The sequence below is a fragment of the Sylvia atricapilla genome, chromosome W, assembly GCF_009819655.1.
Source record: "Sylvia atricapilla isolate bSylAtr1 chromosome W, bSylAtr1.pri, whole genome shotgun sequence".
In the NCBI taxonomy this organism is placed as follows: Eukaryota; Metazoa; Chordata; class Aves; order Passeriformes; family Sylviidae; genus Sylvia; species Sylvia atricapilla.
In genome coordinates, this window is record NC_089173.1 from 5,822,846 (window position 1) to 5,839,346 (window position 16,501).

The window sequence follows — 16,501 nt, forward strand, 5'->3', positions numbered from 1 at the left end:
TTTGGCTGTCTATTCTTATGATGGGGCATGCTGTCCTTAGACAGACACAACCTTGTCCTGTATACACCAGTGAAGTTTTCTGTTTGCCTGGATGCGTTTCAAAGTGACAAATATTTTGATCTGTATCTAAGCAAGTGTCTTTGACACCTTCCTCGCAGTGCAGGGCTCTAGATTAACAGTTTTGCCATTTTCCTTCAATTTCTCGTGCCCACATCCTGTGCTCAGAAGGGTACAATACAGTTCCCTCATGGTTTAATCCTAAGGGGACTATTGCATGTATCAGGTCCACTGAGGCATCATGTATGGTTAAACAAAGGCTGTCACTATACTAGTCACAGGGTTATAGGTGAATGAAATTGACCAACACCCACCAAGACTGAAGCTCCTTCTCCATATCAGAAGCATTATCCCAAACAATTTTGCGAATTTCAGCAGGGAATGTTCCCTCTCACCTTCTGATAACAGCAGCGACCAATGATTGCATCCACAGTTGTGCTTGAGTACATATTAGAGCCAGCGAAATGTTTTCACTAGGTGTACCAGTGCATTATTATTACCCTCGTGATCTCGCTCTTCTGTGTTTCCCATTCTAGTATTATTTGGGTCAGTTTCCTAATGATTGTTACTCAGTGAGAGTAGAGAGGATTGCAAAGGTTGTTGTAGTTGGACTAAATCATTCCCTACTGAGGCTAATTTATTCATCAGTACTTCTGAATCTATGGTATTAGTATTCCTAATCCTGTTTTTAGCAACCTTGTAGTATCCTTCTTACTTCTAACATCAGGAGGCATACTTTTTTGGAGCCAAGTAGTCCAGGTCTGTAAAGGAGTTCTTGAGAAATGGAGCACATTGTGGCCTAACGTGAGAAGCATTTACCTGTACTCCTATTTCTATTCGTTTTAAAGACCACTTTGGGTTAATTATCAGTTTCTGAACTTTTGTCTTTTTAATAGCATATGGCCTAATTTTGGTAATTACAGGAGTTATCTGTTCCTCTACTTCTGGGATAGCTGGCACTTGGTTGATTACAGACTTTTTTTGGCACTGGTGGAGTAATCTTGGTCTGGTCTTTATGGAGCTCAGTACATACTTGAGTGATGTTAAAGTCAATGTCATACCCTCTTATTGCACACCCCTCTATTTTGAGCCTAAACTGTGGACATTTACTCAAGCATTTGTCACAAAATTCAGGACTAATGCGGATGGATCTCATGGGTGGGTGGTAAGCCTCGTGGAACCCATCCTGTACGAATGCATATTTACATCCCCAAACATTTCTTCCTTCCCACAAGCTTGCATTCGTGACTTTAGCATCTTATTTAGAGCCTTACGAGAGTAAGCATCATAAGCTCTGCCTTGACACTTATTTATCTCGGTCACATTGTACCTGCGTGGTACTGCATTGACTCTCGTTATGGTTAAGGGAATTACTGCAGTAATTACAACTTTCCACATAATGTCCATACTGTTAATACATCTATTCGTGATTCCAAGTGAGCTTCAGCTTCAGTTCATTATCGCCTGGTGTGATCTTCCAGATTCCTTCTGGGGCTTTTCTTCACTCGGGAGTGATGGATCCAGGCCTTCTGTTCCTTGACCTTGATTGCAGTGAAGGTAGTAAGAAGCACCTGGAATGGTCCTTCCCACTGTGGTTCCAAGGTCTTTTCTGCAAAGACTTAAAATATACATAATCCCCAGGTTGTATATCATGTACTGGCCCATCTAATTCCCTGTTTTGAGCTCCAGCCACATGTTTCTCAATTTCTCTGAGTGTTCCATTTAGTGCCACCATATACCTATGTAGGGTTTCTTCCCCTACTTGCATGGGTGTTGTTCCTTCTTGAACTGCATATGGTCTTCCATATAATATTTCAAAAGGGCTCACTTTCTCTTTTGCCCTTGGTTTTGTTTGAATTCGCAATAATGTCAATGGGAGAGCCTGGGGCTAGGGCAAATTTACTTCTTGCTCTAGTCTCACTATTTGTTGTTTAATGAAGTGGTTCATTTTTTCCACTTGGCCACTAGATTGAGGGTGATATGGGGTATGTAATTCCTAGTCTATTCTTAGATGGTTGCTTATTTGCTGTACAATTTTTGAAATAAAGTGTGGCCCTCTATCTGAGGATATGGTGGCTGGAACTCCAAAACGAGGTATTATTTCTTGCAACAGTGCTTTGGTTACCTCTCGGGCCTTAGCTGTTTTGGCAGGAAAGGCTTCTGGCCATCCTCAAAAAGTATTAGTTAACACCAATAGGTAACGGTATCCTCTCTTCTTGGGCAGTTCTGTAAAGTCAATTTGCCATTGTTGCTCAGGTGCACAGCCTTTCCCAATTTGTCCCACTTTAGGCTTTGGGGTGTTTTTGGGATTAGTTCGGAGGCAAAGACTACACTGATTAGTTACTTGTATCACTGTGCCCTGCAATTTCTTGGCCATGATTCTTTCTTTTAAATGGTTATACAGGGCATCTATTCCCCAGTGTGTTTTCTCATGTTCCCTCTGTACTAATGACCACAACAAATAGGAGGGTACTACAAGTTTTCCTTCTTCTGTTATAGCCCATCCCTCCTGGTTATAACTTGCCTTTTCTGCTTTAATAAGTCTCTTATCCTTTTTATTGTATATTGGCTTACCTTCAATAGAATTTTTTCCATTTGGGATTAATGCTGCCTCAGCTGTTTCATCAGTTATTTTACTTTTTGCTGCTTCTTTTGCCTCTCTATCCGCCAGCATGTTCCCCTCTTCCAACTCCAAGCTTACTTTCTGGTGTGCGTTGATGTGCATGATGGCTACCTTTTCAGGCAGTTGCACTGCATCTAACAGTCTCAATATTTCTTGTGCGTGTTTAATGTTCTTTCCTTGTGAGTTTAACAGTCCTCTCTCTTTCCAAATGGCTCCATGTGCATGAACTACTCCAAATGCATACCTTGAGTTCGTATAGATGTTCTTTTTCTTTTTGCTAGCTCTAGAGCTCAAATTAAGGCAATTATCTCAGCCTTCTGTGCAGAGGTATTTGTTGGTAATGGTTTGGACTCTACTACCTTTCTGCTTGTGGTAACTGCATATCCAGAATGCCTCTTTCCACTGATGACATAGCTGCTCCCATCAGTAAACCAGGTCTCGGCATTTTCAAGCGGGGTATCTTTTAGATCCAGGCGACTGGAGTAGGTGGTTTTAATGGTCTCCAGGCAATCATGGATCACTGGTTCTCCCATACTGCCACTGAGGAAGGAAGCTGGGTTCACAATGTTAGTTATTACAATCTCAACATCATCTTGTTCCACCAGTATAGCTGGGTACTTCAGGAATCTCTGTGGGGAGAGCCAGTGCCCCCCTTTCGTTTCCAGGACTGTAGACACTGTGTGAGACACTAGCACTGTCATCTTCTGACCCAGGGTGAACTTGCGTGCCTCTTGGATGTTCACTGCCACTGCTGCAACTGCTCTGAGGCACCCTGGCCACCCCTCAGCTGCCGTATCCAGCTGTTTAGAGAGGTAGGCAACTACCCTTCGATATGGACCTAGATTTTGTGCTAGTATCCCTAAAGCGATCCCTTGCTTCTCATGAGAAAACAAAAAGAATGGCCTACTCACATCTGGAAGTCCCAAGGCTGGTGCTGACATGAGGGCCTTCTTTAGCTGGTCAAAAGCTTGAGCTGCTTCTTTTGTTCATTGAAGATTTCTGCTTCCTTCCGTGATCAAGGCATACAGAGGTTTAACAAGTAATCCATAATTATAAATCCACAGTCTGCACCATCTTGTTATACTTAAAAAGGTTCTCAGTTCCTTCACTGTCTGAGGCTTTGGGGTCTGGCATATTGCTTCTTTGTGATCTTGCCCTAGGGTTCTTTGTCCAGCACTCACTTCATAGCCCAGGTAAATTACTGTTTGCTTCACTATTTGGGCTTTCTTTTGAGATACTCGATACCCCTGCAGGCCCAAAAAGTTTAGGAGGCTTACCGTCCAGTCCACGCATGTTTCCTGTGTCTGGGTGGCTATTAGGAGGTCATCCACATACTGGAGCAACTGTCCTTCTCCTGGTGGAGGTACCCAAGACTCTAAATCCTTTGCAAGCTGCTCCCCAAATATAGTGGGTGAATTCTTGTACCCTTGGGGAAGCACACACCATGTGAGCTGGTTTTTCTGTCCCGTTTTGGGGTTCTCTCACTCAAATGCAAAGATTTTTTGGCTGGCTTCATGGAGAGGGAGGCAAAAGAAAGCATTCTTCAAATCTAAAACAGTAAACCAGGTTAGTTCAGGAGTTAAACGATTCAACAAGGTATAAGGATTAGCAACTACTGGATACAAGTTTAAAGTTATCTTGTTAACAGCCCTTAAGTCCTGTACTAGCCTGTATGAGCCATCGGGCTTCTTCACTGGCAGGATAGGAGTGTTAAAATCAGACTGACAGTCTCTTAGTAATTTTATCTTCAGAAAGTTTTCAATAATTGGACTAATCCCTTCTCTATCTTCTTTTTTTAGGGGATATTGTTTAACTATTACTGGCTGTTCTCTTTTTTTAAGTTTGATTTGTACTGGTAGTGCATTCTTTGCCCTGCCTGGTATGTTAGAAGCCCACACTCCAGGAAACAGTTGATTTATTACTTTCTTGAAATTCTCTTCTTCATTTGCAACTTCAATTTCTTTGGTTATTATTATTAAACTTAACAGTTTTATATATTGTTCATTTTTTATCTCCAAAATAATTTCCCTGTTCTTAAATGTTATCTTTGCCTCCAGCTGCTCTAGCAGATCTTTGCCCAAAAGTGCAGATGGAGCTCCAGGCATATATAAAAATTGATGAATTCCCTATTGTTTCTCCAATTTATATTTCAATGGTTTACAAAAATAAGCTCTTTTAGATTGGCCAGTTGCTCCTTTTACCATAACATAGTCATTGGTTACAGGTATTAGGGCCTTATTTAACACTGAAAATGTTGCCCCGGTGTCCACTAGGAATTTTACTTCTTCTTCTCTTTTCTCTAGTTTGACTATAACCAGAGGGTCCTCTAGTGTAGGGCCCTCCGGTCTTCCTCAGTCTTCTTTTATATGAGCAATCACCTTTTCCTCTTTTTGACCACTTTTTTTTATGTTCATTACCCTGTCTTAATTTTGGACATTGGTTTTTCCAGTGCTCAAATTTCTCGCAGAATGCGCACTGGTCTTTTCCCAGTCGTGGTGGCCCCTGTTTCGGTGTACCTTGCCCCTGTTTTTCTTTTTCTCTCTCCCTTCCTTCTGCTACTAAGTTCTTCATCCCCTGTTTATATCCTTCTTCCCTGTTGCTAAAAACTCTCCAGGCTTCATCCAGTAAAGCTTCTAAATTCCAGCTGTCTGGACCCCGGATCTTCTGGAGTTTTCGCCTGATGTCTCTTGTAGACTGTTCTAAAAATAAATTTATTAATTGCTGTGTCTCTTCATTAGATCCAGGATCCAGGGTGGTGTGTCGGCACATCGCGTCTCGCAGGTGATCTAGAAATTCAGAAGGTGTTTGGGAAGGGCCTCGTTTGACAGCATATAGTGCTGACCAATTTATGGTTTTGGGGATTGCTCTTCCTAGCCCTTTTACTTTTAATTCCTGGTATCTCTTTAACCGTCCCAACCCCTCATCATTATTAGGATCCCAGCCCGGGTCTTGAAGTGGAAATGCATCTTTAACATCTTCTTGTGTTGTTCTACAGTCATCTTCGGCTAGGTCTTTAGCCACTTTCAAAACTAATTGGTTTTAGTTTCTGTTAAGGCATCAAGCAGCAATTGGAGGTCTGCCCAATCAGGTAAATGCTGCTTAATTATAAACTTCATTTTCTTAGCAACCCCTATTGGATTACTTCGATAACCCTTAGCACTCTTTTCTTAGATCTTTAAATCAATTGAGGAAAAGGGAACTTTAATTAGTTTTGTTTCTCCATCAGAGGTCATTGCTTGTCTTAGAGGTGCTTGTATGACCCCTGTGGTTTGTTTTCAGGTCTTGGATGCTATAGGCCCTTGTGGAGGAAGTTTAGGGGCTGACGGGGGAGGTTCAGGTTCATCCCACTCACTGTCACTGCTAGGCAGTGGTGGGTATGGTTCAGGAGTGGGTGGAGAAACCCCTACCTTAGTTGCTATCCTTCCAAGGGAAGATGAAGTTAGAGATGAAGCAGGGGAGGCTGGGGTTAATGGTGGTTTTGAATCTGCATTTCCCCCCACCCTCCCCCTTTCCTGTCTTTTTGGAGGGGGTTTAAGTATGTCTTCTGTCTCCTGTTCCAAAGCCTCTATTTGGTATACCTTGTCGGGATGTGTGCACCTCTGATTTATTGAGCACATGCTGCAGAAACGTTTGGGCTTCCCTTTAGTAGCTTTATTGTCTTTTTCAAGGGCCAGTACTAAAGGATCAGATGGAGGCTTCATTCCACAATCCCTTTGCCACTCAGGGTGATTTCGAAGGCTGAAAAACATATCTGCATATGTCACTTCTGATCACCTTTGTTCCCATCGGAGGAAAAGCATTAACTGTAATAGTGTCTCATAGTCCAGTGTACCATTTGCTGGCCACTTCACTCCCTCATCAAGCTTATAGAGTGGCCACCACTGTGTACATAACGTGACCAGCTCCCTCCTGGTTTCTGTACCATCATAGCCCACCAGCTCTTTCCAGTGTGTTAAAATGCACCCTGTTATAAACGGGCCAGGAGACCTGCTCCTTTGAAAAGCCTTTATTAGTCAGCTCTTTCAAGGGGGAACTCGAGGGGTCGCCTGCGCCGCCGCTGCTCCTGTCGCAGTCCTCGCTCCTGTTGCCGCTGAGGATCAGGTGTCAGGCGAATCTGCTGCTCTCCCCGCAGCAGAGTCGGGAGTTCCGGCTTCGCGGAAATCCCCAGGAACTCAACTGGGCTCGTGCGGTCTAGGGGCCTCACTTCTTCCCAGTCTCTTTGTGGTTATGGCGAGGCGGCAGAAGCAGAATTCAGTCCTTAGGTAGCTGAGGGTCTTCTCGGTGTTGTAGTGTCTCCCTTTTATCTGGATTTTGTGCTGGGTTCTGGCTTTTGGGTCCGCTTGCCGGCAACTGCACTTCGGTTTGGAGCGGTGCACCATGGAAGTCCTTGGATTTTCCTATTAGGCGGGGCCAGCAGTTCGAGGAGCTGGTGGGGAATGGGGACAGCCTAACCTGACGGAAGGGGAAGGGAACCCGGGGTTTTAGAGGGGGTATACAACTTGGAATAAGGTTTTGAGGGTACAAATTTTGGTACAAACAGCATAACTTCCTTAACAGACAGGTTGCAACTGGCATAACATTTTAAACAGCATAACTTTCTTAACAAATGACAGACTGTGTCAAAAAAGGGAATTTCTTACATTTCATTCATTTCACACCCCAAAGGGCTTCCTCTGGGAATCTCTTTGCTTTCATTTGCCCCCATATTCAGGATCCTATTTTTCCCAATGCCTTTTGACACACAAAAAAAGAAAATATTTCCTCTTTAAAAAAACTACTAATCAATCAGCCAGGCACTTGACCCAAATTGCTGGTTATTAATCACTTATTAAACCGTGTCTTCTGTTATGCCTTGCCTTGGGTATATTACTACTAAAATAATTAAAATTAACAAATGTGAACTTTGCAGAGTATCAACCGAGTTCTCGCAGGAATCCAACGATTCCACTAAAATCCCTTGGCCACCTCGGCTGGCACTGGGCTTTCCGTTCACTGCACACAATCAAAAGCTGCTAGACCGGGTTTCCCTTTTCTGCAGGGACCTGGCTTCAAACACCAACAGTTTTAGGCTCACAAAAGAAACAGCCGGGGTCCTTTGCGCCCCTAAACACATTGAACCAAAAAAATTTAACAAGGTCTCGCCAAATTCCCACAGATTTCAGCCGGGACATAGCACAGACCCTTCCGCAGGAAAGCGGGGGGGGACCTTGATCTTACACTGCTTTTCTGCTCCTCTGTGGTTGAGGACTAAGCCACCAGCACTTTAAGATACTACCACACACTCTGGTAACGGCAAACTTCACAAATAGATAAGAATATTTCTTTTTAACTAAAACATCCACTCGCCAAAACCTCTTCGCGTTTTACAAAGCGCTAAGGGACGTGCCTTGAGGTTGTGCAAGCCTAGATTCCTCTCTGGTTACCAGGGAAACAAATCACCCCGATCACCACGGCTGTGTCGGGCATAGACTTTGAAAACAAAAACCCCTTACCCTTGCTTGGGTGTTTTTTTTTTGTTTTTTTTTTTTTTTTTTTTTTTTTTTTTTTTTTTTTTGTTAAGCACTCAAATCCCTCCGCTTTCTCAAAGGTATTCTTCCGCGGATCGGCGGGAGTTTTAAAATCTCTTATAAACTTGCAAAACTTCCAAAAACACTCACAAAGGTTAGTAACACGCAGCAAAATCACACAAACCAAAACGCGTACCACACAAGTGTTCACAAACCACAACACATACAGTACACAAATGATTCTTTTCCCCACCTAAGCGCACACAATCACAAAACCACGGGATCACTACACAGACACGGATCCGTCAATACACACACCTTCGGCGCGGGACCACGACCCAAGACAGCACCTTCCGTGCCCCAAAACTCGGGCCAGCCTTTCAGATTATGGATCACCAAGGCGCACCTTTAAACTACAAGCCAAAATCGGAGCCCCCACTGCTCCTAAAACCAACAAAACCTGCGGCCCTGGCGCTGCCGCTGCCCGCCCCCTGCACTCGGGACGGAGCTTCAAATTACCAGCTCTACCTGGAACACAACCAACCATTTACAAGACTCCGCGGAGTTTCCAAAACCCAGTCAGGGTTCTGCTTTGCATAAGACGTCTCTTATGACTTATAAGCTGCCTCTATTCAAAGATACCTGTTCCCAATATTTTAAACATACCTTTTGTCCGTAGTTCCAGCAGGCTCTGGTCTTTCCCCGGGGGTGTCAGCGGGGCCACGGGAGCCCTCTTCCCAGGAAATTCTGGGCGGGCGCCCTGAGGGGTCCCAGACCCCGATGGCCCCCTCGGCCAGAGAGAGCAGTGTCCTGCCGCGGTCGCCAAAATGATTTGTTAAAAAAATATGGATATTGATCTAATACCAATATCCAACTATGACGGACAAAGACTCTCTAACAGTTTGAAGTTAGAAAGTGTATGTTTATTACGACACCAGGCAGCGTGCAGGATAGCTCCCAAATACACAGGTGCGATTTACAGATGATCACAGGGTTTTTTTTATGTACAGGAGTATTGAATACCCAAAACACAAATGCATATTCATAACTCTGGTCCATCCCATTCCCCGCTTCCTATGGTAATTAGCCAAAAAGCAATTAAGCATGCATAGTTTGTTCTTTGAAATGGGTCGGTGGTCCTTCTTATGGGGTGGGGTCTCAAAATGATGAAGTAAGATGCGTCTTCCTCGCTTTGACTTTTTAACCTTTTAGTGTTGGTGACACCTGGATCCTGTTTTCTCAAGACTATCTGATTTATGATCACATTGTGTTCTTGGAGTCTATTGATTAATTGACAGGCCTCCTGATTTATCAGTTCCTTAAATCCGGCTTATGTTAAAAAAGGGAAGTTTACTTCAACAATGTCTAGTTAGTAAAGGGAAGTCTACGTCAGCAATATCTAGTTTAACTAAAGTCCTTAATTCTTCAAATTTAATATCTCAACAACCCCTTTCTATTCTTCTCTACTTTTTCTACAGTACAAGTGGGACATGCGAGCCTTTTTTTTTTTTTTTAATTTGTTTCCCTCCTAAAATCTCTAAAATTCAACCAGGCATCAGGCAGATTACGGTTAAATCTGTGCTTTTAGGAGCAGGTTATTTCCCTTAGAAATAGAGGTGACTGACCTGGCTGTGAGCAAAGTATGGATGTAGCAACCACTATTACTGCTTGTTACTCCTGAGTAATTCTAACTCAGCCTCTGAGGATGATTCAGTTTACAATTTATTCTGTTTGTTTTCTTCATGCCTGTGTCAGATTGTGCAATGAATTGTTACTCACAGAGTCCAGGAGTGCTGTGGGTCCTCAAAACCTGTCTGGCCCCAGGTCTGGGCTGATGAGAGGATCTCCTGGATATTCCCAGTGGGATGGGATGGCAGCCCCAGGGTGGTTCACAGCCATGTTAGTGTCTGCTTGCAGAGGAGAGAGTTCCCAGGCTCCCTCCCTGCTGGAATGGCTGCCTGGCCTGGGAGAAATCAGACCCTTCCCTGTGAAGGTGTGGAGGCCCTGGAATGGATTTCCCAGAGAAGCTGTGGCTGCCTCATCCCTGGAAGCGTCCAGGTTGGATGGGGCTTGGAGCAACCTGGGATAGGGGAAGGTGTCCCTGCACATGGCAGGGAATGGCACTGGATGGGCTTTAAGGTCCCTTCTACCAAACCATCCAAGAATTCCATGATTCCAAGGGATGGAGGGCTGCTTCCCCTCCCACTCCCCACAGCCTCTGCCAGAACTGATCTTCCAGCTACACCCAAAATTCCTCAGTCTGCAGCTGGTTCCTCTTGGATCTTATGGTTCTTACCCCTGTTTGTCCCTGTCCCTCAGCCGAAGATCCCCACACGGACAATCCCTGTTCTGGTTTGTCATCTTTAGAGCACCATGGCACTGCTGAACACCCCAGGAATAAAGGAGAACAGAGAGGGAAGGGTTTTTCCTTAAATACAGGCGTTTACTCATGTGTGTGTCTTGTGGTGTGATGGTGCAGGGACCAACCATCCCAAAGGTCACAGTAACATCCCCCAAATATTCCCAGCAGTGCAGGCTGGACAGAGCTTGGAGCAGCCTGGCGTAGGAGAAGGTTCCCTGCTCATGCTGGGAGGTGGAACTGGGCGAGCTTTAAGGTCCCTTCAACCCAAAACATTCCAGGAGTCCCTGATTCTGTGAAATGTCGATCCACAGCTGAGCCCCATCCTGGGCTTTCTCCTCCTTCTGGCTCAGCTCTGTGAGCAGCACAAGAAAAAGCAGGTGCAGGTCCTGATCCACATACCAGTGGGAGCTGCACTCCAGGGCTGTGCAGAAGAAATGTCCCAACATATCCTTGAACACAGAGTCATCCTTCCTCCAAAATACTTAATTACCAACAGTTTCTTGCCCTTGCTGATATTATCCTCCTGGAATGAGTTATGCGGCATCCCTCAATGAATAAGGAAATAAAAGGAAAAATAAATAAATCAGTGTTTTAACAGCAAAATCAAAAGAATCCGTGAAAATCACTTGCCTTCCTCCAGACTTGATTGTTTGCACAAGTTTGACTAGCAACAAATAACCACATTCACACCAACATTGCTCCCTTAAAACCCCTGGGGACAAACAGGGATCATTCCCACTCCATCCATCCTCTGGCTCCCGGATCCTGGGGGATGCTCCCAGCCCTGCAGATCTCACATCCCTGCTAATTCCAGGTGTGGGCCTGGATTCCAGCAGCTCCCACTGAGAGCGTTGTCCCCCCATGCCAGCCTGACCTTTTGCACTCTCCAGCTAATTTCGGCGCCTTCCCATTTCCGGCAGATTCCGGCTGCACAGCGACCCCTCCAGTCTTTTCACAGCTCTTTCCTGTCGGCCTTGGAGTCAAGGAGGGAGAGGAGTGGATTCTGCATATTCAGCACTTGACCCTGCCTTTTCCCAGGCAGAAATTCCAACGAGACCTCTCTAGGAGTGATCCCGACAGCTCCCCTGGGCATTCCTTGCTATTGTGGCTCCTCTCCTCTCCCCCAGGCGACGTGTGTTTGTAGTTACCAAATGCAAATCACATTTCCCACCCTCCTGGCTGGAGTTCTCACTCCACAAGATCCTTCCCGGTTTTTTTGTTTTTTTTTTTTCCTCTCACTAGCTCGTTTTGCAATGCTCGGTGGAGTTCGCAGCCCCTCTCGGTGTCACCTCCCAGTGATCTGGGAGATGGATGGAGGGAAGGCATTGAAGCAATCCCAATTTAGTACCTGCAGCCCTCCGGACACAGAAACCGCGGCTGTTTTGCAGCCTGGCAGCTGAAACTCCTTTTTCTGAGGAATGCCGGGCACTGACCCCTAACTGCATTTTAAAAGGAAAACTCGAGATAGCTTTTGGCCTTGGGCAGCTGCGGCTTTCCAGACGCTCTAGGAAGGGAGATGGCAGCAGGCAGAGCCAGTCAATGACACATTAACAAGTGATAACCAGGATTAACTCACTCCTGGCACTCCTCGAGCTCGGGCTCAACTTCTAGCGCCTGCATCTTCTAGAGACACCTCTGATTCCTTCCCTGCTCACACAGAAACCTGGAGCACATTAAGGGGAAGGGATGTTTTACAAGAAAAGCTCATTAATTGATTCCATGACCCAGCAGAGACCATTAAAAATTATGAAATGCATATGGAAATGAGTAATCGTCCAGCTGGGCTCGGGCTGAGCATGGCCAACTCCAGTCAATGGGAACCAAAAATAAAGCAGAGCTGCTGCAGCCTCCAGGAAATGCTGGGAGGTGCAGGAATCCACCCGAGGATTCCCACTCCATTTACCTGTCCTCCTGGTGCTCTGGAGTCTCTCCAGCACCTGTTTGTATTAACACTGTCTGGCTTAACAGCCTCCACACTAAGGGAAATGTGGGAGCCCCCATCCTTGGCTCCTAACACCTTGCTGTTCACACACGCCCTTGGCTCATCCTGCCCACATTTCCAAGGAACAGAAAATAACCCTGGACTGCACAGTTTCCAGCACCCACCCTGAATCCCAAGCAGCCAGAGACCTGAGGAAGCAGAGGATAAAACAGGAGCTGAGGCAGGCAGAGATCTTTAATTAAAGGCAAATCTGGGCCAGTGAGAAGCAGAAAGAGTTGAAAGTGAGCTGGTCCTCAGATGTGTGAAAGGAAAAGTATGGACATGGGGTTTAAGGACACAAGGCTTTCCTTACAGTCTCTTTCTCCAGGACCAGCTCAGAAGGACATGGAGGAAAGACTGTCCTAAAAAACAAGGCACAGAGCATTATAACATTTATTTAAAAACACATACGAGAATCCCACTTACAGGAAGTACAGAAACTAAAAGTTATTTCTTGCTTCCCTAAGGCCCTGGAGTTGTGTCCCCTCTTCAGGCCAGAATTCCAACACACCTGGTCCCAAAGGATGGAAGGAGTGGGCTGAAGACCTCCATGGGCCAGAAGGTGGGGCAGGAAGGACAAGCCATGAGAATTTCATGTATTGAGTGGGCTTCCACCTCCAACATGGGGACAGAAGCTACAGTGATGTCACGGCTGGATTGTTAACACATGGTCAGGTGTGGGTTTGCCAGGCTGCCCAGTTTTGGCAGCCTCCAGGACCTCTTCTGTCCCTGGTGTCTCTGCCATCTCCATGCAAATGGTCTCCACTGGGATGCTGCAATGGGCTCTGGAGCAGTTTTCCCCTGAGGAGGAGCATCCTGGATGAGCCTACAGCAGAATCTTGTTCCCAAAGGAGCTGCGCATGACCTCCTCACCCGAAGCAGCAGTGTTCCATCCCTGCAGCCTTTTCCCAGTGGATAACTCTACCCCCTTCCATCTATCACTCCTGGCTTTCAGGCCGCTGTCAGAATCCTCCTGCAAAGGGAAAATTGCAGCTCAGGGTCCCTGTTCTCCCTGGAGAAAGGGGCCTGTGGAATGATCAATGGCTTTTCCCAGCTGGAGACAAAGGGCTGGCCACTGACCAGCTGCAGGAGGGCAGCTCTTTGTCCTGCCCTGAGCTCTGGGTTGGAAGGGACAAAAGGCTTCCCAAAATCTCTGTCTGAGGCTTTCCATGAGAAACCAGGCTTCCTGCACAGCCTCCTCCTTGCTAGCGGCATCCCTTGGGATGGGCTCCTGGTGTCCAGCCATGCCTGGTGGGTGCCAACACCGATTCTCCTCATTTGCAGATGTGTCTCTCCAGGCTGTGCCAGCAGTGCCTGCACACCACGGAACAGCACCAGCGGTACTGGCAGTGGCAGCGCTCCTGCACCTCCTCCGTGTAGGTATTGTAGCCACGGCCCCAGCACAGCAGTGTTATGAATACTAGGAGACAGGCTCCTTAGTGATTTCAGCTTTATTGGAAACAGTCTAGGAAAGGAGGCCCGTAGGGTGTACACACACCAACGCTGCTCCTGACAGCGTGGAGAAGGAGAATGTCAGCTCTGTCGTCTGCCAGATCTGGGTCATCCTTTCTCACAGGAGTCTCCAAGAAGATGCCTGCTGGTTTCAGGTTCAGGGTCCCCATGTCACTCCTAGCTCACTTTGGTTAGGGTGATGAAGGTGAGGGATCCTGGCTAGAGCATTCATGTTGTCCAGTGTTCCTTCTGGTTAGAAGTGTTACTTCAGCTCTTTACCTGGACAGTAGCTCATTGTTTTTAGGAGTCTCCACTAGGCAAATTCCCTCTCCACTAAGTCCCATGGGAATCTGACATTTGCATACTAGGTGATGTCATCCTCCTCCTCATGGTCTCTGGTGATTCACTGTCTTGGAGAGGGGAGCAGCTGGGGCCATACCAGTAAGGGAATTTACACAACTCATTCAACCAACAACTCATTATCCTCATTAACTTATAACATTGGAACTTTGTATCAACTTTCTAACAATTTATTCTCTACAGCAGGTCACAGCTGTCACTGCCCACCGAGCTCCTGTTGCATGGCCTGCAGAGAGATAGGGGACCTGCGGACCTGCCCTCCCAGGCCCTGGCCTCTCCCAGAGTTGATGTGCTCAGAGCAGGAGGCAGCAGGATCATGGAATCATGGAACAGTTGGCTTGGGTTGGAGGGGACCTTAAAGATCATCCTGTGCCACCCCCTGCCATGGACAGGGACACCTTCTGCTATGCCAGGTTGCTCCAAGCCCTATCCAACCTGGCCTTGGACATTTCCAGGGATCCAGGAGCAGCCACAGCTCCTCTGAGCAACCTTTGTCTGAGCTTCAGCACTCTCACAGGGAACAATTCCTTCCCAATATCCCATCTAACCCTGGCAGTGGGAAGCCATTCCCTCTTGTCCTGTCCCTCCATCCCTTGTCCCAATTCCCTCTCCAGCTCTCTTGGAGCTCTTTTAGGCACTGGAAGGGGCTCTGAGATCTCCCTGGAGCCTTTTCTTCTCCAGGTGAGCACTCCCAGCTCTCCCAGCCTGGCTTCAGAGCAGAGAAGCTCCAGCCCTCAGAGCATATCCATGGCCAGACATGGACTTGTTGAACATGTCCATGCCTGTCTTGTGTTGGGGGCCCCAGACCTGGATGCAGCAGCCCTGGTGGGCTTCGTATCCCCCATCCCAACCTGCAGAGCCTGGGAGTCCTGCACCCACCACCCATCCCATGGCTCCGTTGTGCTGGTTCATGGCCCTGAGCCCTGGTGTGCCCCCGGTGCCGGCTCTGCCGGAGCTGTCGGTGAAGGCGGCTCCAAGCTGGAGGCCGTGGCTCAGGTTGTCCCCGCAGCTGCCCCAGCAGGAGCCGGGCACAGGGGGCTCAAAGGGGCCGGAGCTGCAGGAGCACAGTGAGAGCTCTCTGGAGGTGCAGGAGCGGGTGATGCCCATAGCCACGGCTGCCACTGCCAGTGCATGCACGAAGGTGGCTTCCCATGTTCCTGTGGAGAAAACAGGGATATTTCCTCCCTCCCTGCCCAGCCAGGCTCTCCTCTCACACATCTCACAGAGCAAGGAGTTTCTGCATTTTGTCTTGCAGCAGGATAAATCAGAGGCCTCTCAATTTTCCTGTTTTAACCTTTGCCCCCCTGTATTACACTGTCCATATCCAACCTGTATCCCCATCTCTTTCTCTGCTTTATTTGGAGCCTCTGGCAGCTGTTTGAAATGGAAGTTACTGTCTGTCACCTCCCTCAGATAGAACTTCCACAAGATTAACACTATGTAAAGGCAGGATATTTACTCCAAAACAGAAATCCAAGGCAGAGGCGACCCTGGAACACGCTGCCAGCCCGGGATGCTCCTGGGGCAGAGCCGGAGCAGCGCCTCGGCGGGAGGAGCATCCCTTACCTGTGAGCAGGTCGGGGCCGAAGCTGGGGGCACGCTGAATGGAGGAGCAGTTCCACCTCATGTCATCAAAGCTCTGCTGGCACAGCGCCTGCGTCCGGCGGGCGGCACGGACGATGCTGGGCATCACCTCCAGGTGCCGGCGGCACAGCTGCAGCTGCTCCGGCACCAGCAGCCAGCAGTGCTGGCTCTCGTTCCAGGACACCCCGCTGCCCGCCAGCCCGCTGTGGGGAGAAGTGGGGGTCACTGAGGGGCCACAGCGCCCCGAGGGACCCCCAAGAGGGGCTCTGGAAGGAGAGATCCCTACTCACAGCCACTGGGATGGCTGCGGAGACGCCCAGCTGGCACAGCAGCGCGGTGGCAGCGGCGGAGGGGCGGCCCATGGCCGGGAATGGAGCTGGGATGGGGACGGGGAGCTGGGATGGGGCTGGGGCCGCTCGGCCCCACCACCCCTTTTATAGCAGCAGTGGTGGCGGGTCCTGACCCCCGGGAAGGGGAACAAAGGCGGTTTCAGTGCCATTCACAGGGTTAGGGACAAGGAGGAGCTGGAGGGAGCTCCAGCTGTCATTAGCAGTGGCCGTCCCCAAACAGCACTT

The 16,501-nt window shown here is 47.7% G+C and overlaps 1 protein-coding gene across 1 annotated transcript; it reads right to left on the reverse strand.

Annotated features, from left to right (window-relative positions):
* Nucleotides 1–15,053: 15,053 nt before the first annotated feature.
* LOC136373399 (protein Wnt-11b-like) lies at nucleotides 15,054–16,288 on the reverse strand. The gene is given in 4 exon segments (XM_066338305.1): nucleotides 15,054–15,499; nucleotides 15,909–16,129; nucleotides 16,217–16,224; nucleotides 16,226–16,288. Coding segments are annotated over 4 exon segments (738 nt in total).
* Nucleotides 16,289–16,501: the final 213 nt, after the last annotated feature.